The 27,759-nt window shown below is 42.1% G+C and overlaps 1 protein-coding gene across 4 annotated transcripts in view; it reads right to left on the bottom strand.

Annotated features, from left to right (window-relative positions):
- The window catches only part of tox2 (TOX high mobility group box family member 2), a 101,717-nt gene that overhangs the window by 14,364 nt on the left and 59,594 nt on the right, over positions 1–27,759 (bottom strand). For all 4 annotated transcript variants that reach the window (XM_051074405.1, XM_018703862.2, XM_018703864.2 and 1 more), the window contains exons 3-4: positions 26,714–26,773; positions 11,647–11,934 (exon numbers count right to left, since the gene is read on the bottom strand). In XM_051074405.1, the coding sequence (XP_050930362.1) occupies positions 11,647–11,934; positions 26,714–26,773 (348 nt within the window). The remainder of the gene's footprint in view (positions 1–11,646; positions 11,935–26,713; positions 26,774–27,759) is intronic.

The following is a 27,759-nucleotide window of genomic DNA, read 5'->3' as shown; positions in this document are numbered from 1 at the left end:
TCAAAAACACCATCACTATACTTCTTAAAACATGAGGAAATAGCTTCAGCAAACTAAGCAGTAAGACAGAGAGAGGAGGGGAAAAGAAGGGGGAAAGAGAAGGAAATAGAAATCCATTAATTTTCCATTTTCCATGGACTTGCTCTTTAAGGGTCCTCACAAACCAAGAAGCATTGAAAAACCAATTAATCAAACATGAATGGCCTATCATAGATATAGCAGACGCATTTCCATAGCAACAGCCTCCAGGCAAAATTGTCACCCTTTAATCTGAGCCACACCATGTTTAATATAAACAAGAGGGAGACATGCAGAGAAGCTGAGTTCATCAGGGGAAGGCAGCGTGTCACCATGGCATCGTGGGTACCGGGTGTCAGCCTTATACGAGTACATCACAAAGGCTTCAGATTATTTAAGTTCCTATTTGAGCTAATTGATTTGAGACATAAACTGTAAATCGTGAGAATATTTTCTGAACCAATTCATCATAGTCATTGTTGGAGGAAAATCCTGAAGGTTGTGCAGAGTGCACTGAGGGCCTGGTTGACTGTAGATCTGAGTCAAATTACTTTTTTGCCAAAAAAGTAAGAATAATTCATCATATTTGCTGATTTGTTTTGAACGGCGCGCACATTTTTTTCTGCTATTATTCATATGCACTCTCATTTTTCAATGCCTTGATTAAATTTTCATCAGAGCCGAGTGTTCTGCCTAACTAACAACGCAGTTAGTCATCAGAAAACACAGGAACTGTTGCCTTCTAGTAAAGTCTGGTGTGAGCGTCATTATAAAACCGCTGTAAAAGGACGTGTCAATGTGAGCAGAAAGTGAAGTGGTACAGTTACTAAAAACAGATATATACAGTGTAACACAACAGAACTAGTGCTCATTACTCAAAACACTGTGACTGTGATAAATAGTCATTCCTGTGGTCTTTAAAAAACGTCTCAGTGCTTTCACCTGTGTGAGACAGAAAGAGCAAGAGGTTATCACATAGCACCATCAAGCCTGAGCTAAATCAAGCGAGTGGCAGACCACAGTACAAATATTATGAAAGAATCTGACAAAGGTTGCTGGTTGCCATAGGTACTGTATGCTAATTCCTAATGGTATCATCCAAACGACTGACCAACAGAGGGGAGAGTGCACAGTGAGTAACAGGATTTAGTTGGTTACGGCTCTCTGCCTTTAGCATGTAACACATGTTGACTGTTCATGGAGTACTGACAGTATATTTTCACTGTGGTAGCACTTTAAACCAATAACCTCAGCATCAGAGTGGCCTAAATTTATGTGTTTAGATTATTCATAAAGTTGGATTCTGAGTTCTCTTGGGTTTTGTCTTAGCTGAGTTTAACCTCCAGCAATTTAGATGTTTGTTGTAAAGCCCCGGGAGATTAGAGTCCCTCATAAACACAGGAGGAAAGAGGACACAGGAGCAGAGAGAGACAGGAAGGAAAAAGATACAAAAACACCATATGACCTCAGCACTAAAATCCATCTCCAAAGTTAGCGAGGGGACAGTTAGATATTGCCTTTTGGTGATGAGCAGCCAGGCAGACCTAAACTGTGATGTAAAGCCAGGAAACTCGGTGTGAACGTGCTCCTCTGCCATCGTTACGCCTGTCGTGTTTGCATTCACATCTTGTACATCATAGTCAAATGGGAGTCAAATAACAAAGGCTTTCCAATTATGTGTAGCACATTGTGTGCGAGATGGAATATCACAAAGCCATTGTTCCCCTGCTCCTGCTGACCTTACCTTTGAAATGGTTTCACGGCTGCTCCAATTGCCTGCACCATTTGATTTAGCTAAGGGGATTTGACCACCAGCACAGAGAAGAGAGAAGGGGAGAGGAGAGCCCTACACGGCTACAAGGAGAAAGAGGAGAGATTCACAGCAGAGGAGGGCGCAGCAGCTAACCTTGCTTCGTCCTCATGATGATTATACCAGAGTGGCATCTGTTTCATCATTTAGATCAGCTCGTTGATTGTTATGCAGGGTTTTATTGTGCCGGCATCATAATAACTGGAGATGCTAAAGAAATCAATAAATGTTGTGGTCATGTTTCAACTTATTAGCATCTAAAATAAATCTTCAGTGAGAGCGTTCTGTGGAGCTGGAGCCACTTTTAGTTTACTTCAAAATGTAAATGGAAACTTGATAGTGACAGAACATTTTTGGCCACAGTGTGTATCACTCAGTGTTTAACATCACCTGCTGATCGTTTTAATCTGACACTCAGAGCCTTCCTCTATCCCGTCCTGCTCTCTTTGAATATACACTGATCAATGCTTCTGAGTCCTGAGACTTTTCTCTCCCCGCTCCCTGCTTGACTGGAACCATCTTGTTTAGAGTGATGGCTCACTCACACAGGTTCACGGCTGCTATTGTAAAATCACCCAGCGTTTAATTGAAACAAATGACTATAATAATAGAACATTATCCCTGCAGGCACCCAGCCATGACAGCTTTAATTAGAGGCGCGTTCAAGACTGATCCTTCAAAAGCACAGCCGCCGCGCAACACGGTGGTAAACACGCCTTTAGGTGGGGAGCCAACCCCCGGGCCCCGCAGCCCTCAAAGCTACTTCTCATTCACCCTGAGGGCAAAGCACTAACAACTCTGTTCCTCAAAGAGCCTCCGAGTCTTCACCCCCCACTCTCTCTCCCTCTCTCTCCCTCTCTCTCTTTTCTCTGTCCCTTCATCCATGTCTTTGGTTTATCAAGCTTATATATACCCAGGAGGGTCATTTACACAAGCTGAGGAGAATTAATAAGAGAGTGGATTTATGAATCATACGCTACTTAAGTATGAAAGCAAAGGCAAAACGCTGCTTGTGACATCAGACAGATGCTAAGTAAGGAGATATGATGGGCAGCGGATGCTGGGACGCTTAAGAAAAAGAAACACGAGTGTTTTAAGAATTTGTTGAAGCTTAATTGGATGTGTTTTAAAGCTAGTCAAGATGCCTTTATTAAACCTTATTCACTGAGGCAAGGAGGCTTTGATTCAGATGTAATATAATGCTATGGTCCAGGTGTAGTACCAGCTAACTGCATTCAGCAAACACACCATTAAACCCTCATTTTGTTTATTAGGTTGGCAGTCGCTCCATGTTGCCAAAACAAGACACCATCAGGTCACTTTCAATCTTTCCAATTACACACTAGTCAAAAAAAAGTTGAATACTTGCTCTTGCACCTCCTGTGCTGAACTGTGATCAAGTAATTAATCTGGCAGAAAAACAGCAATACCTCACAAAGTGGCAGCGTAGGGAAATAATTATGAGTTTACAGCACAAACTTTAAAAGAAAGAAAAAGCAATTTATTCCAAGAACGTCTTGAGTAGCCACACTGTTGAAATGGACTTTGAGACAACATCTCCCACAGCCAAACAGACTCCATGCCAACACATCTGACATTTTCATAAAATGTAGAAATGACTTTTAAGTTGTGCCATACAGATAAACTTTAAAATAAACCTACATAACAAAAGTAAATGGTAAAAAGGTCAGATTATATTTTAGAGACCTTTTGATGGTATTGTATTTTCCTCTGTGTGGAAAGTTCTTCATGACTGTGGCTTGAAATGTTCATTATTATTATTATTATTATTATTATTAATATTATTATTATTATGATTGGATCTAAAAGTCTAGCTGGAAGCGTTTGTACATGAAGCTGATGTTCTAGGTTGTGATTGACTGTTGGTTTGAAAAGTACTGCACCACCCTGAACGCCTCTCAGACTGAATCTGTGGCAGCAACAAGGCAGTGGTTGATTTGCAGATAGTAATGTCATGATGTCCCCCTTGGCACCATCCTCCATGTTCCTCATTACTGCTAATGTCAGAACCTACTTTGCTTTTATTTTCTCTCTCTCTCTTCCCCTCCACCCTCCACCCGCACACACACACACACCTCCCCCCTCCTCCAGTTCCCTCTCTTGTTCCTTAGTCTTTTTTATTCTCTCTCTCTCTCTCCCTCAGCCCGGGCGTGTCTCTGAGCTCACCTCACAAAGCACAGCGTCAGAGAATCAGAGCCTTGCCTGACATGACATGTAGGAGACGGTTGTGAGGAGCGGTAGGGACACACACTCTTGACAGCAGAAGGCAAGGCTCCTCTGCTCCCACTAATGAGACTCCTGACTGCCGTGTCAGACACACTTTGTGTATATGTGTGTGCGTGTGTGGGGGTGTGCCCGCGCTCACACAACAAAAAAATGAATGTAGATGCAGAAATAATGAACACAAAAACAAGAAAGAGCACACAAATGGGAAAAAAACAAGCAGCACACAGGACTGTATGTGCCTGTGGAAGTGGAGGTCATGACAAGGTGATGAGTCTTTGTGTCCGAAAAATTTCACACGTCTCTAACAGGAGCCATCTTCACCTTATGCTCCTGCTCTGAACTATGATAAATGTCCCTGACAGCAGATTACCAAACAAATGAACTCCTTGTTATTATATGGTACAAATAACCACTCAGCTTATGGGTCACACTGTGAGGTACTAAAAAATTATCATTTAGTTTTTCTCTGATCCTCTGAGGTTATGGTCAGGTGAAGTCTTTTAAAATACAAAAACACCTTTGTTTAATAGAAATATAAAAAACCATGAATTGTTAAACTACTGAGTGTTTTCACTTCAAATATCTGGCTTATGCTTATTTTTGCATGTTTTTCAGATGTCACTTGTTTTTAATGATAAAAACAGACAGTAGATCCACATTACATTTTTGTCCCAGCATTCATTTCCATTCTGATATAAAATAACTGTGACAATCATCTGATCATTTCTGTAAACGTGTCATTGTGCTCAGCGGGATCGTAGAGGGATGCTGCCTGTGAATTCTGCCTGTAGTTTATGTGTCTTGGTCTTGGTTGGTCAGAGTTTCATGAATACACCCAGTACAAGTGTTTTAATCATCCTGGCTCAGTCACATTAGCAGACACGGTGGCAGTGTTATGTCGAAGCAGTGGCTGGCGGCTCAGCAGGGGGAGACGTCCCTGAGTGAGATGACATGGGACGGCTCTCCACCGCCACCAGGGCCAAATATTCTTGGTGGTGAAAGCAGAATGAGCTGATGGATGGTTGAGATGGGGCACAGTGCAATATGGACACGATTTCATGGCATGATAAATCTCAGCGGGGCCCCCTGGCTAAGTGTAATATGAAATCCCTTATCTATGTATCTGCTTCATAACAGCAGCTATCTGCTGCAGCTGAATCTGCCTTTGTTTCTTTAGCCTCTGTTCTTTGCTTGAATGACACTGTTGATCACATCTGCAGCGCTGCGGTGGACGACCACAACAACATGTGTGTGATAACGCATCTTCTGCTCAGTTGTTTTTGAAATATGATGTGATGAATTATCTAAATTGAAAATTGTCACTGTAGAGATCCTCTTCTATTACCTGTGATCATGGTGATAAGCAGCGTTATTAGAAGAGGTTTTGCACGGCACTCCGCACTGTAGAGGCCGGCCTGTGTCTGTGTACAAGTTTAAATTACACCTGCAATATAAATGAAATGCAATTTGTCTCACAGAATTGATGTCTTGAAAGTTCAGTGCTTGTGTTATTTAACACCAACTCTTTAGAATTTCTGATTAAAAAGAAAGAAATTAAGCCGGCACCTTATCCTCTGATTAGCTTAATCTGATAGGTTAATTGACTTTATCAAGGTGGAGAGAAAAGATGAGCTGCCATTCTAGCCTGCAATAAAAATCCCCCCAAAATGATGGAATTGGAAAATAACCTATATTTCTTTTAAGATATTTCTTAATATACAACTACAGTTTCATATCACATTGCCAGAGAAATAAGGCACTTTCTCCCAGGAGATGAGAAAAGAATTGAATTTTTCCTTATCGGTCATCTATTTTTCCACAGAATGCTATTACTTGCTGCCTGCCGTTGCTTAGCAACAGGAAATATTAATAGGACCTTTTATTAGCTAGGCTTTACCAGTGGAGTACTAAAATGAGGAAGTGGAAAACATGAATGTGTTACATAAATCTCTGAACCTTTCAGGGTTTGCACAAGTCTCTGTTTGTCCAGTGATTTATGGCTGTGATGGTTCATTTATGGGAGAGGGAGGTGTGAAATGCCAAAATGGAACATTAGCCCAGGGGACAATTTGAAAATAAATAATCACAAAAAAAGTGAAAAACGGGGGAAGCTGTTCAAAGAACAACCCTCCTCCCTTTTTTTTCTTGCAGATTTCAAGAGGCCATCAAACAAGCAAGTGATTTTTGTTCTGCCGGAGGCATTGATCATTCAAAATCATCTATGCCTGAATCAACATTGGAATAACTAATACAAGTCCCATTCTATCACTGGGCTTGTTGAACTGTGGTAAGAAGCGACAGACATTCCATCATTTTCCACAGACGCTCTAATCCCTTTAAAAAATGACTGGAAATGAAGGTCTTTCAAAGGAGAAATAGGTTTTCTTCATCTGAATGAAAAGTATAGAATAAGGCAAAGCCTCAAAGAGCAGAAAGTCTTTAAAGGCAAAGGTAGGACAAATATAAGTCCATATTGGAAAAGTCTAAACACATTTAATTACAATATTTCTGAGAAGTCCAGGTGATACAATATTCATTCTTTAGACTTCAAATTAGGTCCAAGGTTTTCTCTACAAATGCATCACCTTATCTCCTTATCCACCTTTTCTTCCTGCTCCATGTTTATACAAAACCCAGCAGGTGTACAGTATGCGATAATACGTTTGCCGAGACCCTCCATCAGAGGGAGAACACATTAAAACACACCTCTGCTCTCTTATCATTAATTCATCCAAGCTTGTCTGTGACAAGTTCAGTTGACATTGCAGCTCATATTTCATTCACACAGGCTTGAAGAGCGAGCACCTGCCAGGAGCACTTAATACCTCGTGAGGAAAAAATAAAAGAAAGGAAAGAAAACCAAACTTTACATGACAATCGGGCTGGGATTAATACTTGATAATTAACCTCAACAACTGCAGATAAAGAGCTTGTGAGGAAATTCTTACATTTAAAAGTTGTAACAAAAGAAATTAGAGTATGAATTTGAATATGAATGCAGCCGGCGGATATTTAAGGTGCCACAGCCCTCGTTACAAATGAACTGACCCTCATTCAGCCTGATTCTCATCTTGTATTCTGGAAAATAACAAATTAGATAATACCTGGGAGTTTGATGGAGCTGCGTCTGCATATAGCTCTCTCTGCTAATACATAGCCGTTATGCATAACATCCCCCAGCTGATAATACATTCATCATCTGTTACATATTCAAAACATCACACTCGAGCCAGTTTGATGATGGCTAATATTGCATGCATCATTGAGGAACATGAAAAAAAAAAAAAAACTTAATCAAAGATGATTTATTCCAGTTGCAGGAACAGGTCCTGTGAATCTGAGAAGCATTTTAAACATAAGATAATTGAATATGAAGCCGTTCTGTTCACACTGATTGCAGGTGTGAGCCTCATATAAATACATCTTTACAGCCAATAATAAAATCCTTTAACTTTAAGCTGGTTTTAGTGTAAATGAAGATGCAACAGACAACAGAGAGGCCACTTGGCTTGTGAGTCCAGAAATTATTCACTACAGCAGCAGCAGAGATGTGTATCTTTCTGAGCTGTATTGATAAGATCAATGCAACCTGAGCACGGCTATTAAATGTCTAATGTGTTTTGGAACTTGTAGATGCTATGACAGTGGGGGCATTAACAGAGAGAGAGAGAGAGAGAGAGAGAGAGAGAGAGGCCCTGCCAAGTGCATCAGAGCATCAGAGAAAAGAGCTCTCTGAAAGATATCAGGTTTGGCCAGGAGGGGCTTCAGTCCGCAACACAATGAGCAACAAGAAAAAAAAACAACTTATGAATTGAAAATGGCCTCTTTACAAAATTAGAAGAGTACAGTCAATTATGTCTTTCAGCTTTTGAGAGTCAGCAGGAGAGAAAACTAAACTCTAATAAACCCTCACAGATTAGACTTATTGATCCCTCCAACAACAATCATTTTCATTATTGATTCTTATTATTCAATCGATTAATCGTTCTAGTCTATAACATGCTGATATCTGTAAATGACCTGTTTTACTGCTGAGATAATATTCACATCTGAGACGCTGAATCACAATGGGAGATTTTCCATTGATCGACTAATTGATTCAGTTCAACCAGTATTGTCTGTGCAGCTTTTTCCTCGGTACCACAGACCTCCACTGTTCAGAAACTATGAACAACAGTGAGTCACACTGATGCACAGGCTCATGTGTTCCTTCATTACCACGAACACAGCACTGTCAGTCGTACTGTCCCTATAAATACCAAGTACAGAGACAAATCTGTGTTAATCTGTGGCAGAAAATAGTCACAAGAACTGAACTATCTACTCCTGAGAAACATTTCCAAGTGCAGCTGTTGTAGGAATTTACTGAGCATTTTTGCACTGATGATAATAAACATTATGCAGAGCTGTGTATTTCAGGATAATGTATATTATACGAGTGTACTATAATCTTTGATGCATTCATGTGTTTATCACGTTAATGTTGCAGTTTATAAAGTTGAGGCTTTAACGACACATCATGATTAATTTGTCAGTTATATTCAATGTCATTAATATTCTCTGCTCTTTATTTCGTGTGAGTGAATGTTGATGATGTTGGTTGGTCAGGACTTTCCTCACTCACAGCTCAGTGTCACGTCCACTGACAGATCTCAGTCTAAACACCGTTCAGGTCTACAGTGTAGCCTACAACCACAAACTAAACACACTCCATCTATTCTAACAGCTGCCTGACAATGATCAACCGCTGCTGTAACACTGCTCTACTCTAAATCCTTTTTGTTATATAATCGTCCTATTTATTTTTATGTTTATATTGTTGCACCTGCAGTGGAGTACTTTCAAATGTCCTCATACTTGAATCACGTAGGCGCACATTTAGAAACCAGAGGCTCTCAGCCTTTTGTTGAGACAGAATAACCTTATTTCACTCAACTGAATTATCTCTAAAATATCTAATAATGAAATCCAGGAGGTACAGAAAACTGGAGGTATATGCTCATTTTGAATAAGAGTTACCTCTTTCCTCTTTGCAATTCCTTCTTGCTTTCCTCCCCACAATGCCCCCTCTCTCTCTCCATCCTCACCCCCTCCTCTCTTCATCCAACTCTATTGCACTCTTTTCATTGCCCAGCTCACGTATTGAATCTGCCTGATGAAAACAGATCTCACTGCAGCACCACAATAGAATGGCTGATGCAGGAAAGATGAACCCTAATGGATTTTTTTTCAATGTGCTCAAGATTGAATATAAGGCCTGACCTCCAGATGTAGTGGATCCATTTCAACAGCAGAGATATTGTTTATAGTGAAGACACAGAAACTCATGGACACACTTGGACACACACACATACAGTATGACGTCAACAACAGCAGCGGCAGCGGAAAAAAAACAACAAAAAAAAACAACCTTTCTATCTACATATTAACTCTATTTTGTAGCTAGTGAAACGCTCTAAAATTAGAATTAACCCTTGTTATTTATCTATCCATGTCAAGTGAGGTATTCATAATGATAGCATCTCATGTTTGAACTGCAGAGTTTGCTTAATTACTCTGCTCAACAGAGTGTGTCAAGGTGAGGCACCGATTTAATAGACACTCTGCTCTCAGCACAAATGAACCTCTGCTACGGTTTGGTAGTTTCACCAGGCAGACTATTTGATTTAGAAATTTCTGAGTTTGCTTTATATGCTGCTTTTACTGCAGTGAAGTTGAAGCAGAGCCCTGAAAAAGACCTGCTGTGTGGCCAAGGAGCTTCTCTCAGAGCCTGTTTGAAATATCTTGAAATATCCAGATTTGGGAGGTTTAGTTGATTCTGTGGTGTAATTTCTGTCTCCACTTTAAAAACCAAACACACCCTTTAAAACCAGCAATCCCCTGCAGTTACCAGCATTTAGACTATATGTTTTAAATTTCTGTTCATTGTATGTTGGCTGAACGTTTCAAATCTCATGAATTTTTATCACACAACCTGCAGTATTCAATCTATTAAAAGCAGCGAGTGTGGCCCTCTGTAGCAGTAACAAATATCCTGACTGCCGAGCGAGAGGCTGGCCAATCAACCACTGTCTCCACAGTAAAGGTCATGACCAAAATGTGAAATGAATATCAAGATAAATGACACATGAATCCAACGCACAGGAGGAATATTCCAACATTATATATAATATACAGCATGTTTATACTTCAGATCTTTATCAAGCTGTATTTTGGCTATTTGCTGACTGTTGTTTACCCCTATCTCCTCTGTTTATAGAGAATATTTTCATACATTCAGTTTGACCTTGATATGCATCTGTATGTATTTAACATACACTACATATAGTAGATTCTCTTTACTTTTCATTAACATACACTAAACCCGTTGCTCACTTGTCATTCCTGATGATACCTCTGACAGAGAAAGGACAATAAAAACATGTCTGCTGTATTATGAACTGCATACTGGTAATCTATTAAATTAGCAGAGAGAGGCGCAGCTGTCGAGTGCAGCTATTTCTGTGTCTGTTTATGATATCACAGTCGATATCAAGTAAGGTATGAAGCCACGAAACGCCGGCCTTCAAACCCTGATACAAAAATCTTTGTATATGTTAATGTTGTTGACCATATGTACTTTTTCTTTACCCAAGTGATTTTCACTCCTGAGATGTATAAAAAACATCCACATCTGTCCATGTGTCCGATATTCATTAAACATCAGACACTATCCAACACAGATGTTAAAGGAGCACGACTCAGTGCACCTCTACTACAATATTTACACTCACACTGAGTAGGATATAAAAAGTAGCCATTAATTTAAACTCCAAGCTCAGCCTCAGCTTCAGTACTAAACTGCACTTTTAAAGCTCTGTGTGCTATAAAAGAGGCTGCTAACTAGAGAGGCTTTGCTTATTGCAGCCTATACATTATGTTTCACGTATAAGCTTTACATATATCATTTGTTGTAATAAAAACCTGCTCTATTTCCTGCAGTTCTCATGAATGCAATTATGGTTTAGAGATGCTAATTTGCGGAGGAGCAGGTCTGTGTGGAGCTGAGGGAGTAATCAGTGCGTATTCATGTTTGAAGGCTTGACAGATTGACTGATGCATGCTGTCGAGGTAGATATGATGCTGATGGATTTACCCACAATCCTTTTCTCCATGCATCAGAGCTGATACGGCGACCACTGAGCAGACGTTCAGCTCTTAGCCCCCCAGTTTCAGTGGAATCAGTGGTTTTTATAGGGTGGACGTCCTTTAACATGGCTGTTCTGGATGATTTGTCACGTCCAAAAACTTTGAAGATCATTTAAAAAACAATTATGTCCAATCTCTCATGTGTGCCATCATTATTTTTCTCCCTAAACTGCAACCTCTGTTTCTGCTTCAGTGTTTGTGTGTCTATACAGTTTTGGTATAAGCCAGTGCAGGTGATCAAATTATACCCAAACTATGAGGATTAATTTTAATTTAACCAAGTTTAAATCGTCCAAAACATTTGTGACTGTAACTGAAAAAATATTCCCTGACACCATGGGCATGAGCTTCCTGGTCTCCCTGAGTTCAGTCTGTGTACTCACCGAGGGCATTTGGCTGGAGACGAGGTGGCTGTCCTGTGCCAGCATGTTAGACATCATGAGTGTGGGCAGCTCTGGGTAGGAATACGGGTTGATGAGCCCATTGTGTGGCAGCGAGTGGCAGAGGTAGCCTGTAGAGTCGTGCTCCATCAGGTGAAGAAGAGGAGGCTCGGGGTGGTTGGGTGGAGTGATGGGGGGGATCTCGTAGTCTTCGTCCCCGGCTCCATTGCCACTGGCGTTGCCGCCGCCGCCGCCTCCTCCCCCACCACCACCAGTCTGACCTGCGTAGTTCTGAGTGGAAGGAAAAAAATAAAAAGTGAGAAAGGTTGATCTTGATGAAGGAGATCAAACTGAAGTTCGAAGGTTTCAGATGTAAACCTTCAGTCTAACACAGTTACACAGTGTATTCAAGTCTTCAGCTGACTTCCTGCATAGAATGATGAAAAGTCAAAACATCGGAACACCAAACTGAAAATACAGCTGAGTTCTCTGCTAAAAGACAAACAAAAGCTAAAGCAGAAACCCTGAAATTCACTCAGCAGTTTTAGATTCTGGCTCAGTTTTGGATGAATTTGGTGACAGGCAGGAAACATGGAGGATACTGGAGATGTATCATCTCCACAGTTCTGGATCAGTGCCACCTCGAGGTATCCAGAGCAACTTTACTTGTTACCATCGACACTTCAGCCAACTGTCACTTATGAAATGCAAATGGGAGAAAGAAATGTTCCTCAGCTTCTCCATGTTCATGAGACACCTTGGTGTTTGTCACTGTTCACCTTCCTGTAACATGGAAACTAAAAGTACCTGTTTGCTGACTGATTAAAAACCGTCTCAAACAGTTCCAGTCAACAGCTGAGTCACTGCTGGTAACTGAGTAAACCGTTAGAAGTTACCACAGACTTACAATGAGTTAAACCTGGAGACCTGTTTAGTGTCCTGCCTCGTCCAGTTATATTTCGATGCACTGACCACTACACACCTGCTCTGCTCTGGTTTGATCACAGAGCTGACTCTGTGCAAAGGAACTTTTATCTATATCATGTAAGGCTGATGTCAATAACATTACAAATCCAGAGAAAGAATTCATCTTACAACAATAAGACTGTTTTGAGGGCCAGTGTGAAGAGGAATCTATTTACCGTGTTAACAGCCTGTCACATTCCTGCAATTCTACATAAAGCTCTGTAAACTGTTTAAAGTCCAATCTGTCATTTTGTTAGAGTGGGCGTAATTTTGTTTCAAATGTCGAACGTCTCATTTTGGAACAAAAACTGGATGCTCAGTGATCGGTAATAAAGAAGACCAACAGCCTCTGTATTTGTGCGCCGTCGCACTAACACAGTAAGTCCAATCAGATCAGAGCTCTGCACAGTGCAAGAAGAAAAGAAAAATAGCAGGGAAATTCAACGGGGGAATGAAAAGCAATTTTGTCTGAGACGATCCAACTTGACTCCCATTGTAATGACTGAGTCAAATTAATCATCACAAATAATATTCTGGTGTCAGCCATTCAAGGGTTTTTTAATAGAATTTTTATGATTCATGTCTAGCAGTATACATCAAACAGTCAGTTCTGCAACATTTCTGAAATCAATTCAATATCATCTTTGTGTAGGCTGTCATCCTCGGCAGCAGAGTGGTCATTTATCTCTCAAACAGATACTTTTAGAAAATAAGGGGCATGGGGAGATGGAAGAAAGCAGAGGGGATACAGGGCACTTTTTTCTCTTGTTTCTCTCCACCCTGTCTCTGTACAAAGGTTAGTGTAAAGGTCTATTCTGTAATTTTTGACCATAGAAATTACAGGTTTGTTAAGATATACACTATAACAGAGGAGGCTGACGTCTACATGACAAATAAGTCTGGATCAGCTGCTTTGAATAAAAAAAAAAAAGCTGCAAGGAAAACAACCTCCCATAACTATGAAAAAATATCTACTATGCAGATTTAGTTGTGGCTTGATGTTGGTGTTTGTTCATTTTGAAGTGATAGCAGCTTCAAATCCTTTGGGGTTTTGTGATTTAGTGGTGGGCTGAGGAGATGGATTAAAACATATCTAATGTTTTTTAAATGAACCAATCAGAGGCCGTGAGTGCAAAGTCAGATGAGAGGAATTTCATTTAGTGACAATAGCAACAACACTAAAACACCCACCTTTAATTTGACCACAAAAGGACATTAGTGATGTTTTATTGTGCAGACACAGACTCAGCATTAACAGCACACTTTCATCTTCCAACATGTTACACCAAATTGGAAAAAAAGAAGAGAAAAAGAAGTGTGATTGCCTCAATTTGATTTACTTTGTCCTGATATAGCCTGCGAGCCAGTTGATATTAATTTTCTGGACTGTCCTTTGAAGACAGATGTTTTTGTAAACCTTTGGGGATAGTGTTATTGTTTGGTCTAATGGACAAGAAAACGAACATTTCCTGAGATTCAATTTCCCTCATAATTGTTGGAAGGAAACTAAATTGTCTGCTGTAAACATTGGAGCCATTGTGTGAAGTGAGTCCCCCTGTGCACGTCCCTCGGAGCCTTCGCGTCGCTGTCATCTCTCGCCGTGCTTGGCTGTGACCGTGGGTGACCACTGTGTAATCTAAAGACCTGCCACGCTTAGTCATCATCCAGCATGTTCATCAACCATTTGTTTTCCCTGTGTATAAATATATGTCCAGGCTACAGAGCATTTTCCTGGTCCCGTGCTCTGGCTTTTGATTGTGCAGAGTGTGCGTCATGTGTTAGATTGCTGTGAAGGCTCATCCAGTGCCCTTGATGATAAAATGTAAATACCAAGGACGTTCCCAGTTGGATTCTGGCAAGATAAATTATTCATATGCCTCTATTCAGAATGAGATTGCATGTACAGAGCCACATGTACACTCTGGCTAATGTATACTCTTTTCTCCTTTAAAAGTAAAATCCAAACAAAGGCAATGTATTTGATGGATTGTATAGAGCAGCGTGTGTCCTAGTATGGAATTGGCTTTTCAAACAAAAGCCTCCTCTTCTTTCTTTCTCTCTTTTTTTCCTGAGATACTCGTCATCGGTTTACTTGCAACAGTCAAGGCAGCGCTCCTACCAAAAGCTGCATTACACAGATTCTATTTTCTCACTGAAACATCCTTTATTTTCCTCCTCTGATCAATACCACACACTATAGGGAACATTATTTCCAATACACAGTATGCTCAGCCTGCGCAGCGAGCGAAACACAATCTGTAACATTTTAATTAAGAGACAGATCTCTCCACTGTAAGTGTTACATACCAGCACACCTTTCATTTGAAAGAAACAGATGAATAGACAGTTGGTCTGGGACTGAGAGAGAAAATAACATTGATTGGGGAGCTTTCCAGCTTGTCTTTTTATTTGGCACAGATCGCTCTCTCCCTCTGTAACACTGCCTGAGTATTCAAGGCCTTCTGGAGATGATATTGACTGTGGCTAATGGCTCATTATCTGTACATTCTTCTTCTTATTAGAATACTGTTGCGATGCCTGTAGGAATCTGGATTTAGGACATAACCCAATTAGTATGAAATTGTATATTCATTCGATAAAGTGCTGTCACATATGATTCACAATAAAATGCCTCTTAGTGTTTGTACAACACAACATCATCTTGGCATAATGTTGTATTTAGACCTGAATCAGTTATTTTCGGAACATTTTCTGCTTCTCTAATGTGAGGATTTGCTGCTTATATCACTGTAAGTGGAAGATTTTTGGGGGTTTGCGCTGTTGATTGGACAAAACAAGCAATTTGAAGACTAGACACGAGTAAATAGTGAAATACATCATTAGCTGCAGTCCCACTTTTATTATTGGTTGGTTTCTTAGTATTTTTCCTTAAAAGAAACATCATTACACACACATTATTTTGACAGGTGGCCCACACACTGTGAACATTTCCTCTTACAAATAATCTAGCAAGACATCACGTCACACACGCCTGTTTGTCTGTGTGCCACACAGTCGCAGAGTTTGGAGTCCTCCCAAGTCAGCGTTTGTTTCGGGGAGAGGGCGGGACCGACAGCTCTGAGACAGACGATGACAGATCTGCCTTACCACTAATGTGCACTTATCTGCCTATTGGAGAGCTTTGTCACTGTGGTGATTTATGCTTAAAATCCCCCACACAGCACCACCACTTCCATCACCTATGACACTCTCGGTTCCAAACACCTTCCCTGTATCCACCGTGCAGCACTCTGCGCTCAGAGACAAAGTCGGCCCCGTTATCTCTCCTTTCCACACAGTCCGGTTTGCAAAGAAAACGGTGGATTTATCTTTGGGAAGAATTTGAGAGCATCATCTAGTTTCATTCACTTTGCCATTGCTCTTCTAATGGCAGATTACACTGTATATTTATGAATGATCCTGTTTACTAGTGTACACAGAGCTCTTGTTTTAATGTAACAGCAGAGGCAAATAGGGCCTGTCAGACTACAAAGATCACTTACTAATCTGAGCAGCACGAACTGCTCTGCTATTTCTGTTTATTGGGCTGTTTGTTTTTGATACTCCCCTTTTTCCTTCTCTCTTTCCTCCTCCTCTCTCTTTATCCATCCATCTCTTTCCGTCAGCTCAGGCTTAATTAAAGCCATAGCTGTTCCTGTGCTACAATATCATGTCAGGGGGTATCAACACACCACAAAGCCTTCCCTCGCAGAGCCTGAAGAGAGGGAGGGGGAGAGAGGGGAGGAGATCCGGTTACAGCCACCCTACACCTCCACTCTCCTCCTCCTCCCTTGGCTGGCCCAACCCCAGCCTGGCCTGTGCCTCTCTCAGAGCCCAAACAGTTCTGGTCCCTGTTGCCTCACATCCCCTGGACCCTGATCACCCCCCACCCCCCTGTCATCTCATCTCCCTCTCTCTAAAACAGCCCGGCTGCATTATTTATCTGTCGCTATGTTACTGTTTGGAAATCATGAAAGGGGCGGTGGGGATGCTAAACCACTGTGTACTCGGTTTCTGTCCTGGTGAATGAATGGATGGGATGGGAGGGTGGGGAGAGAAGGAGGTGGGAGAGAGGGAGAGGGAGATGGGGAGGCAGCAAGAGGGTGAGACAGGGAAAAACTATTGTCAAAGGCACACTTTTTCTGGAGAAAAAAATCCAGCTGCTATCTCCTCAGCACCGGCCACAGCTATGTGAGAAGAAATGATGCTGCTCTGTGACAAAAATGTTTTTTATTTATCATTACAGGAGGAAAGAATGGAGAGAATAACTGAGGCGAGCATCAACAGGCCCAAGTCCAGAGATACAGATGGCCCCGTTCAGCCAGATACTGAGCTGATTCTAACTAACCTCCCATTGACTAAAACCAGCCTTTCTAATTGCATATATTTTCCCCCTTTTCTTTTATGTTTCCTTCCCTACTTCTCCCTCGTGTATCCTGTTCCCTGTGCTCGTCTCACTTGTCAGTCAAGGTCAGGAGGTCATCCTCATCTGATCGCGTGTCAGAGCAGATTAGAATCAGAGCTTTTGTGCCATGTCATATTTCATTATGCATTTGACTCATCTCGCAGGTCAATGGGTCAGTGTGATTTGATTGGATGACAGAAATGATATAATTTGTGTTTAACCCTAGGCTGTATGAGGCTCTGAGTGGCGTACTAATGCATTTTGCAAAGACGGGGCAGGCCCTCTCCACAAGCGACTAATGTGAAGTGGCACACCACAGAGTTGAAGGAGAGCCAGAGCTATTGCACAACATGCTGAGGTTATAAGGGAGGCTTTATCAAATAATAAACACAACCTCCCTTGTGCCTCTGTTGCTGTCTGTCTCTCGCACGCTCTCTTTTTACTCGGCAAACTGATGCAAGTACCCAGACATTAACTGCCTTCTGCGTCTAATACGCTTCTTTCACCCTCCGTTTTTTTTCTTTCTTTATCAATTTGATTCACTGAAAATGTGTCACCGACCCTCTCCTCTCTTCTCTCTCTGTCTGTTTCTTCTTCACTGTCTAATAGCACTTGATTTTGGCAAGAGAGGAGACTAATGGAGAAGTGCTGTCAGCAACAACAACCACATCATTATTGCTGAACATTCAACTGGAACACAAACAACATTTAAATGGCTCCCAAACGACTATAGAATAAAACAGAATAGATATGTAACAGTGGCAAAAAATGATCTTAAAGATGAATAACAAGAGGTTTTTATTGTTTAATGAATAATGGTGCACTTATATTTTCCTCCTCTGGTTTGCGCCGTGTGCACAGAAAGAGTTCAGGACCTTGTGGTAGTAATGATATGCAGATGCTGCCCAGTGTCAGTGAAAACTCAACTGTGATCTCCACTAATGCGGTCGGAAAACAAACCACGGGTGCACAAGATAGCTCAGGTTTCCCAATAGTCATCTAGAGTGATTGTGATGCCGATGTTGATACTGCTGTGGGTGACGGGCGGGGGGCGGGGGGTGAGGGTGAGGGGTAGAAAAGGGAGAGGAAGGAGCAGAAAAGAAGTGTAGTGGGGGAGTGGGGGGGGGATGACTCCAACATTTCAAATGAGGACCATAATCAAACTTATTGCCTGACAGGGTGAATCTAGGATTACAATGTTACGCTGGCAGACATACAGTATTATTTCCAGTCTCCTCTGTCTCTTCTGCTCAGGGGAACCATGTCTCCTGGAGAGGGAGGCACACTGCTGTCTGTTTCTGCGAGGCTTAACAACAGCCACTGCTACTGCTGACCACACAGAAGCTGCTCCAAGATTCAACAAGGCCAAAAAAAACAAAAACAAAAACAGGAGCCAGTTGACTGTTTTTTAATTTTTTAATGACTCTTCAGTTATCTACTTTTCTTCACTGTCAAAATCATTATTAGCATGTGGACAATGGTGCTTCTGTGTCTGAATGACAAAACTAATTATTGTTATAAGAACAAGTAAATGGACAAAAAAAACCAGCACAATAAAGGGTTGGTGGATCTGTACCGACTGACTCTAACAATGTTGAAAATAACAAAGGGAGCGCTGATGGCGCAGTCATCCTAACAAACGTGCATTATTCTGAGAATTGTTAGGATCCTGTCACCCACAAATAACTCTGCTTTACACCAGGAGAAGGAGGGTGTAAAGTGCATGTGGCTGGTGTGAGTGTGTGTGTGTGTCATTTAATCAGTGTGACAAATGTGTATCCTCATGCATTTCTGCCTGCGCAAAACTGAATGTAATAGCTCCTGAAATCTTTTGTGTGCATTTTGAAGGTAAAAAACACAAACCTACTGTAAGAGACTGTCTGCTGTGTGTGTGTGTGTGTGTGTGTGTGTGTGTGTGTGTGGTGTCAGTGTGTTCTTAAGTGTCTCCCCTCCCTGGTTCAGAGTCAATGAGGCTGTGTATCGGAGGCTGGCACAGCTGGTGGGAGCAGGAGACTAACATCTGGACCCTCGTACTCTTGGTGCCATTGTTAATAAGAGGCTGGTGGGGAATGGAGGGGAGTGGAGGAGACAGCTCTCCAGTGTCAATGAACCTCCCTGTCTCTCACTAGAGCTGTGCACTGCAGCTCATACTTGATGCATCGCAAAAGTGTCCACAGAGGGGCCTCCGCCATCACAGCATTTCCACAATTAAGATGTCAGAGTTAAATCCCAACAAGTGGAGTTAAATGGGCCTGATTTCGTTAGCAGTGTGCCTCTGGGGGTGGCAACATCTGTCTGTCAGTCAGACAATCAGAACTGTCTCTACAACTACTCTAGTGTCAGAATCAAGATATGTGTTACTGTGTTAGAGTAAATTCACCTGGAACACAGTAGAAAATTTACATTTTTCTCTCCGCCTAAAACGCCTCATTATTTAGAGTCAAAACCACCTTTGAATCATAGGATAGTCGCTCAACTCATCTAGGAATTAGCAGAGGAATATCTGATGTTAACTGTGCAAATGTAGATGCTAAAAAAGTTTACAGATATTTAACACAGGTACCAGGTGGAACCACGAAGTGCATTTGACCTTTCTCAGGTACCAGACTGGAAAACAAATTATACTATATATATATATATATATATATATATATATATATATATACACACACACACACATATATATCACTCTGGCTATTCACTGCATTCAAATACAACTCTGACACTGACTTATTTTGAAAATTCACTCAGACGTCCTCCTGTTGAAATAAAGACCATACAACAGAAATGAAGTTTGACTCCAACTGGAGCAGATATATTACGTACAAAAAGAAAACTGAAATATATGTAAACAAAGTGTAGAACCAACAGAAACACAACGAGAGATATTTACAGTAACTGTTTATGATGCAGAGACGGCTTTGGTTTGGCTCTGACATCAGTCACACTAATGATTTTCTCCTTGCCATTGTTGATTAAAAAAAAACTAAAAAGAACGTGTCGGCCCTGATCAACGACGTCCCTCTGAACGCGCTCTGCGCGCCCATGCGTAAAATTCACTGACGCATAACGCAGGTATATATCTCGGCAATCCCATTGGTAGATTTTGATGATCGACACCTCTATCGACCAATCAGAGATGACAAATGACACCCAAATTCATTTTAGGAACACCAATGATGATCCAGAAGGAAGTAAACCCAAAGATAGTATATTGTAGGAAGAGTGCATACCCCACTCTAAAAACTTCTTCACGTAAACAAACAGGACTAACTGACGCAGAGACATTAGCGGCGGTTTTTCGAGCTGGAATATAATTTTTCACCACAGAACAGCAAAGGTAAGACATACTTTACCACCCCCCCACACCCCCTACCCCCCTTTGGCTGCTAGCTCGCCGGGTTTTCGTCGCACAGTGCTGATTTGTAATCAGCAGAGTCTCTGCTTTCATGACGTTTGTGTGGTTTGCTTGAAGTGGTAAAATTAGCAGAAGCACTAAAGTGGACATACGCTGTTTTCGTGTTTTTGTTTCATGCCCATATAATTGCTTGGGGTTTGAACTGTGTTTGGTAGAGGTGGCAATGCTTGGTGGAAGCTTTTAGCGGAGTTTGGTATGCTACATGTCAGGACTGGTCGTTCCTAGCGTGCGCACAGATCGCCTGTACTGCGCGCATGTCCCGCAGCCTCCTGTACAGGGGGCGCTCGTGATGAAGAGGTTAAAACATCTATGAGTATAAAAAGTAAAGAGATGCACTGTAAAAGCATCAGCCCCGGGCTTTGTACCAATATCTTTGCTGTGAGTCGCTTCACAAGTTTAATAGGAAAAATTATTTACCTCATTTCAACTTTGTCTGAGCAGAGGAAATAAGTCAACATGGATTGGTGTCAGCTCAGGGCTTTTCTCCTCATACCTTGAAGATACTGCATCAATAATTAACCAAGTATTTTTGCTGACGAGTCTCGGTTCAATGGAACATTTTCCTCTCTAATAACCCAAACATTTCCTCTCAGCTGTGAGGGAACAGCCGTTAAAGGCAAACTTTGTATGTTTTATTTTGAAAAGAGAGAAAATCTCTGTGGTTCTGAAAAGGCTGAACGGACCCCGGCCATTTCATGTCTTTTATAATGGTCTGGCATGTGCTCCAGCAGAAGAGTGAGTGTTTGGTCTCTCATCATTCTATCCAGTGGGGTGAAAGGCCTAGACAAACACATTAAGGTTGCCATTAGTTTCATCTGATCACCTGGGGCAACAGGGGGATGGACAGCTTGGCAGAGCGAGGGCCTTACACAAATATACAGCTGTGCATTTATAGGTGGTGCCATGTCAGATGAGAATTTCAAACAGAGGGCTTTTAAACGGGGCAAGAGTGTGTGAGGAGGGTGGGGGGGGTGGGGGGGTTCCAAATGACTGTAAAAAGGCCACGGGGAGAGAGCTTTCCATCTTTCTGCTGCCGCGACAAATATGCCTGCACATCTTTTTGCTTTGTCTCCGCTCCCTGCTTCGTCAGCGAACAGCTATAGAAATATTTTGGCAGGCTGCTCTTTGTTTTCATTTTCACAAAAGATGTAGGGAGGGAATGAGAGGGAGAGAAAGAGAGAGGAAGAGAGAGGGGAGGGGGCAGGTGGGAGAGGTATTGAGTAGGAAAGGTGAAGGCATGCTGTCGGAGGTTTTGGGGGACATTTGAGAAAAAGAGGATGAGGAGAAGAGTGGAGGGGGAGAGGTTATGGGGAGGTGGAAGGGAGGCAGAAAAGGGAGAAAGACGAACAGAGGGGGAGACAAAAAGGGGAGGGGGAGGGTCAGGGAGAGAGGGGAATAGGTGAGGTAGGAGCAGAAGGGCAGAGGAACTGGTGGGAAGGGGGACGTGTAAATGAGATAAACCAGGTGAGGTGGCGTAAAAAGGGGAACAGGAGAGGGACTGGGAAGATTGGGGTGATGAGCAGAGGGTGAGGCACAATCTGGGAAGAATCAATAGGAGGGGGAGGGGGCAGGTGGAAGCACGGGGAAGGAGGAGCCTGCCACTCCGGTCCCCAGCTCCAATCTAAACAGCAGGAGGAAGCTGTAAATCAGACTAATGCGGCCGAGCTGTAATTCAGACCAGCAGGGCCAGGGCGCTGGTGCAGGGACCCCGAACGGCGGGAGTTTACAAAACGCCGCCGCAAGGCTTTAATCAGTGCAACGATCCGAAGATACCGTCTCCCCCAATCAGCAGGCTTCCTGTCAGTCACACACGGCTGAGCCTGACCAATCACGCTCCGCCAAGGATCCAGACAGGGCGGCTGGGCTTTGGGCTGCAGCCAAACAAGAGAATTACTCATCTAAACTGGAAAGGTGGAATGGGCCTTTAATTCAGAGCATAGAGGGACGAGGTGATAGATTTGTCAAAGGTTGGACATAAAAGACTATGGGATCATGTTCTACAATGGTTCATCAGAAACATATGGGGGAAAGATGAGAGACACAGGAGCCGTACAGGACGACTCCATCATTTTTATCAGGCTGGAGTTTCTGGAAGTTTTGGCACTGAAGCTGTGACAGACATCATATCTGTTCAAATCTGTAAACAAGAGCTCTTCCACCATCAAATCTCTCATTAAAAACATTTCAGAAGAATCAAAAATAACATGAACACCTCATTATGAGTTCAGTCTGTCAGTGTGTTTTATAAACTTCATTATAATCACATCTGTTTGCTGCCATGTAAAAAAAAAGACTTCCCATCGATCTGCGATCTGTCTCGTCTCACAGATCTGCTGTTGGCGCTCAAACACCTCCCTAATTATGATTACAACACCCGAGGGGCCAGCACAGTCCCTGCCAACGATGACTTACAACATAATAACAGACACGAGAAATGGCATCAAACTTACCGTTAAAACATCATTTGAGCTCCCAACATGTAAAACAGGCAGACAAACTTTCAAATCGCTCGTTACCAGAGACTGCCTTTTCATACCTGCATTTTACTCACAGGGGAAGGAGGGCAATGCATTAACTTAAAAGTGAGCGGAAAATGCAAATGTGGTCCACTTTATCATCGGGCATTCAAACAGACCCTTTCAACTCCAGCAATCCATAATATTTCAGCTTTGATGCTCAGGAAATGGCCACGGCTCGACGGTGACGCCGAGCTGGAATCTGCTCTACTAGTAGTAGGACTAGTGTGACTGGCTGGGCTACACACACACTGTGCATGTTAAAACCACATGCAGCGTCTTGGCAGCAAAGACGCTACAGCGGCAGCCAATCAATAAAACCTTGTTACGCTAATTGCAAGATCATAATCTCCGTTCCTACTTCTGCTGAATATCCAAACAGTCACTCCATTAGCCGAATTATTCCCCTGTGCAGTTTCTCCATCTCTCTTTCTGCCCCCCCCCCCTTCCATCTCTCCCTCGTTTTCTTTTTTTCCTGTGACATATTTCTCTCAAACAGCAGTTCTGCTAAATGAATTCATAAGTCAGGGAGAAAGACATCAAAGCAAAGCATTGTCAAGGTAAAGTGCTGATGAAGTATACTGTTTCTTTCACTTTGCTGCGGCGCTATGAGAAGGCATCTCCACAGCTTTATCTTTGATCGCATCACTCTCAACTGTTCTGTTAAGTGTTAGCAAGAGAAATCCCACTTCAGGTGAAGGTCTACTAAACCTTTATCATAAGAAAAAGGCTCTACTTGGCTCTTCCACTTCCCACTGTGGAGATGTGGTGTTAGTGTATCTCTCTCTGTGCTTGAGGGTCACATCAAGCCTCAGGTGAAGACACCGGAACGAGCTCCTCGTCGTTGGATACTCTTCCACATTGTTACCACGACAATGGTCAGTGGCCACAGGGGCAGACAAAGAGCTTGTTGATGCCAAGACCAGGGTCTGTGACCTTGTCATTGAATCACTAACACTTTGTCAGTCAGCTGTGGGGGCGGGGGGGGGGGGCACTGCAGAGAATATGCAGGGTCAGACTACGATGCTCATGGGAACATCGATATGACAATGGCACTGACCCCGTTTCCTTGTGACTCATCACGAAAACATACCCATCTAAGCATCTCAGTATTTGCTGTGGTTACTTGGTCACTTACTCAACAGGGCCACGCTTATGTAGCTTATGTACAAAAATGTAAATGTATTGATATAGGTGAGCCACATTAAATAGAGCAATTACACGGAAGTGAGAGACAGCCACGCACTAAGAGACACACTTTCACACAGTTTAGAGGTGGAACTGCTGACCCAAATGCATTTAAATGCAATAGAGGGAGATAGACTGAGCAAAAGAGGGGGAGTCAGAGAGAGTGGGAGAAAGAAAGATAGAGAAGAAAAGTCAAGATAATAAAAGAGCAAGCAGAGAAAAGTGAGCTTTAGGCAGAATGATTTGTTTTTCTTCAAGATGGAGGATCATACAGCTGTTGTATGTTTCCTGAAGAATTAAACTAGTTAATAAAAGCCATCTCATCCCTGTGAGTCCATTTATAAACAACACAAACACATTCACTGTTTCTTCATGTATTTTAAGCTGAACTTTAACCAATCAAACATCTGACCCAATGAAACAAGCTTACAGGCATACATCAGTGCACTTAACAGGAAATGATGCAACACATGCACAGACAGCTGCAGTTTGACTGGCATCTGTAAATCTATGCTCCATGTTATTTCTAAGCAGGTTTTGAGTGCATATTGTATTCAGAGTGGAGATCTAACAAAAATTAAATCTACACAAACACTCAGTGTCCATGCTGGAATGTATGAGTATGGTGTTGATTGAAAGGAAATGTAGGAGCTGCTAACAGCAGGATAACATTTCAAACTAGTGGGATGATGGTGGAACAGAGACGTCTCAGAAAACAAAAAAAATCTTACATTTAAAAACAGTTTCACAGTTACAGTTTCACTGAGATCTGACAGCACCAGCCTTGTTTCATTTCCTGTAGAAAATACTTCAGTATGTTAATTTCTTATTGAATTAGCACATATTACTGATTAGAGATAATTATTATCTTCCTCAAGCTGTTTCACCGACATCAACAGGCAACATTTTTAGAATGGACACTGATTTTTCTCATGTCTGCTTTATGACTTCTCCAGTATGAACACTACGTGTTTCTAATCTCATTGAAATGAGTTTACAGAGTGGAATTAGCTGAGGAGGTGAATATAGTGATTTTTCTTCCATCTCTGTGTTGTGTTGTTGGAGTGTGTGTCCAGCCCTCAGGCCCTCCCTGATTCCAGCTGTCAGAGGAGAGGGAGAGGCTGAACTTGGTGAAGCGGAGAATAGAGCAAGGCACATGTCAAATATGAGGGGATGTTGAGTAAACAAAGTCTAACACAGAGCAAAGCAAAATCATCTCTCATCCCATCACCGTCTTTCATGCTATTTCCCACTCTCCGTCTCTCTGGCTTCCTCGGTCCCTACCTTTCTCGCCCTCACTCTCTGTGTCTGTCTTCTGTGCAACATTTGCGATGTTTTATCTGTCTGCCGGTAATTCAGCGAAAAACATTGTGCACATCAGCACGACTTGTAATCAGTCAATCAGCTCTGCAGTAAAACCACACCCGCTGACTCAAAATGAGCGATAAAAGAAGTTGTTCCTGGAAAAGTGTCAGATAACAACACTATCCTACAGAAAATCACTCTGTGACAGACATATTTGTTGTCAGAAATATCTAAATAAACTTTAGGAATCATGTAGAAGCAGCAGCGTGAGTAGCTCTGTGTCCCAGTCTGGGCCCTGAGCCACACTTTTACAAACCAAAGCATTAAGAAATTAAGCAAATGCAACAGAAACACAGCACTACTGTAGCCTGTGGGTCGGTTCTAATAATTGCAATTGACTGGGACAAATTCCCTGTTCCCCTGTGTATGTCAGATGGGCTTATTCCCAAACTCCACAAATCCCTCTGTCCAAACACAGCCATATGGTCTCCCAGTTGTTCACAACCAGCTGTGCTACAGTGTTATCTGGCATGGTTGCCATGTACTGTAGAAGAGTGCCGACTCCCCCTCCATTCTAACTCAATAAATCCTTTGCAATGAGGCCAAAACTCACTGAGAATGAAGCAGCGTTTTCTGCTCGCCTTTCACCAAAGTGAAAATAGAGCGCACAGTGAATGAGTGCATAATTGGAATATGGTGAGTTTGAATTTTATGATGGCAGAGTTAGCTTAATGGTTGATAGAAAGAAGGTTCCAGCACTTTGTGAGTGGAATCAGTTTTTTTTTTACTGGTTTAGGAGCTCTGGTTCTCTCATGCTTACTGTAGAAGAAATGTAAGTATGACTGTGATGGACTAACAACCAGTCCAGAGTGTTTCTGTGTCCTCTGCCCAGTGCATGCTGGGACAGACTCCAGCTTCACTGTATAGAAGACAGTGTATCTGTATACATCATATTCAAAGAATCTAATAAAAGAAATAACTTCAGCTGTATTAAGCATCGAGTGCAGAAAGCATTTGTAGAATGTTCTATGTTACATCCATCAGTGTAAAACATGGGTGAACTAATTGGAACATTTTTTTGAAAGATTTCAGTCCCTTTGTTTTCAGCTGATGTCGTATAACTCGGTGGTTGTTTCAGTAGCAACAATTTGTCATCCATCCTAACAAGCATAAACAATGGTGGAAAGAAAATGGCTCTAACAGCAACTCAGGCAACAATCACTGGGAACAGATGAAATAGCGGGTATTCCATTAGGGGCAATTTGAACTCACCTGGTTTGGTGGGAGGAACTCATGGTTGTTTTCATTCATGTACATGTTGTCACCATCAAACTGCAGAGAGAGAGGGAGAAAAAGAGAAATGAAAAACAGTTCAGCTGAGAGCGACACATCACAACAAGGACAGAAAACAGAGATTCTCAGTCAGCCAGTGGAGATACAGAAACACAGTAACACAGCAGCCTAATGACTGCAAGTCCTCAGCTTATAGACCTCGATGCTCTGGTGGATGTCAGTAATTACAGTTCATTAGAGACACGTATAATTAGGCCCTGTCAAAGCTTGTGTAACTCACACTCTTAGCCTAAGCTTGCCTACAGCCTGAGACTGTGTGTGTTAAGTGTGCACACGCTTAACTGTGATTCCATGAGTGTCACAAGGCGACAAAGGCTCAACAGAGAGATAATCACAACACTGAGAGCTCAACGGTCACACCACCGGGCATCTAGTTAGTCAGTCAGCAAGTTGTCCGGTGTCTCGCGAGCAAAGCAGGTCCATTTCCAGTGATGGAGAGCTGACAGTGTACACTGTAGGGATTGTGATGTGCGTCTGTCAAATCTGGTTCAGATATCTTTGATTCCCAGAGGAGGAATCCCAGTGACTTTAGTGATCCCGAGTTTTCCTTTAGAGCCACCACGAGGTTTCCTTCTGTGGTTTTGAGTGAAATGCCTCAGCAACTGAATTATAATCACCAGGTCATTTAATGACCAAACACCTGCAAAAACAATGACGTTCTGAATGCAAAACACTGTAAAAATTATACCTGCTAAACTTTGGGATATTAGCATTTAGCATGTAGCGCAAAGCACTGCTATCCCTGTGCAGCCTCACAGAGCCGTTAGCATGTCTTGGTCTTGTTGCAGTTTGCATCATCTTCTTGTGTTTGCTACTTCTTCTCTAGCATACACAAAAGCTAAATCAAAGGCAACATTTATGATATGAAACGACACAAGACAGGTAAGCCAGCCAGAAAGCTGACCCAGAAATCGATTTTCTGTGCCATGCAGTTTGCCAGAACAGCTACAGGAATTTCCAGAGAC

This window comes from Lates calcarifer, linkage group LG12 (genome assembly GCF_001640805.2).
Source record: "Lates calcarifer isolate ASB-BC8 linkage group LG12, TLL_Latcal_v3, whole genome shotgun sequence".
NCBI lineage: Eukaryota > Metazoa > Chordata > Actinopteri > Centropomidae > Lates > Lates calcarifer.
Note: the sequence above shows the minus strand (reverse complement) of the source record. Positions and strands in the feature narration are given on the sequence as shown.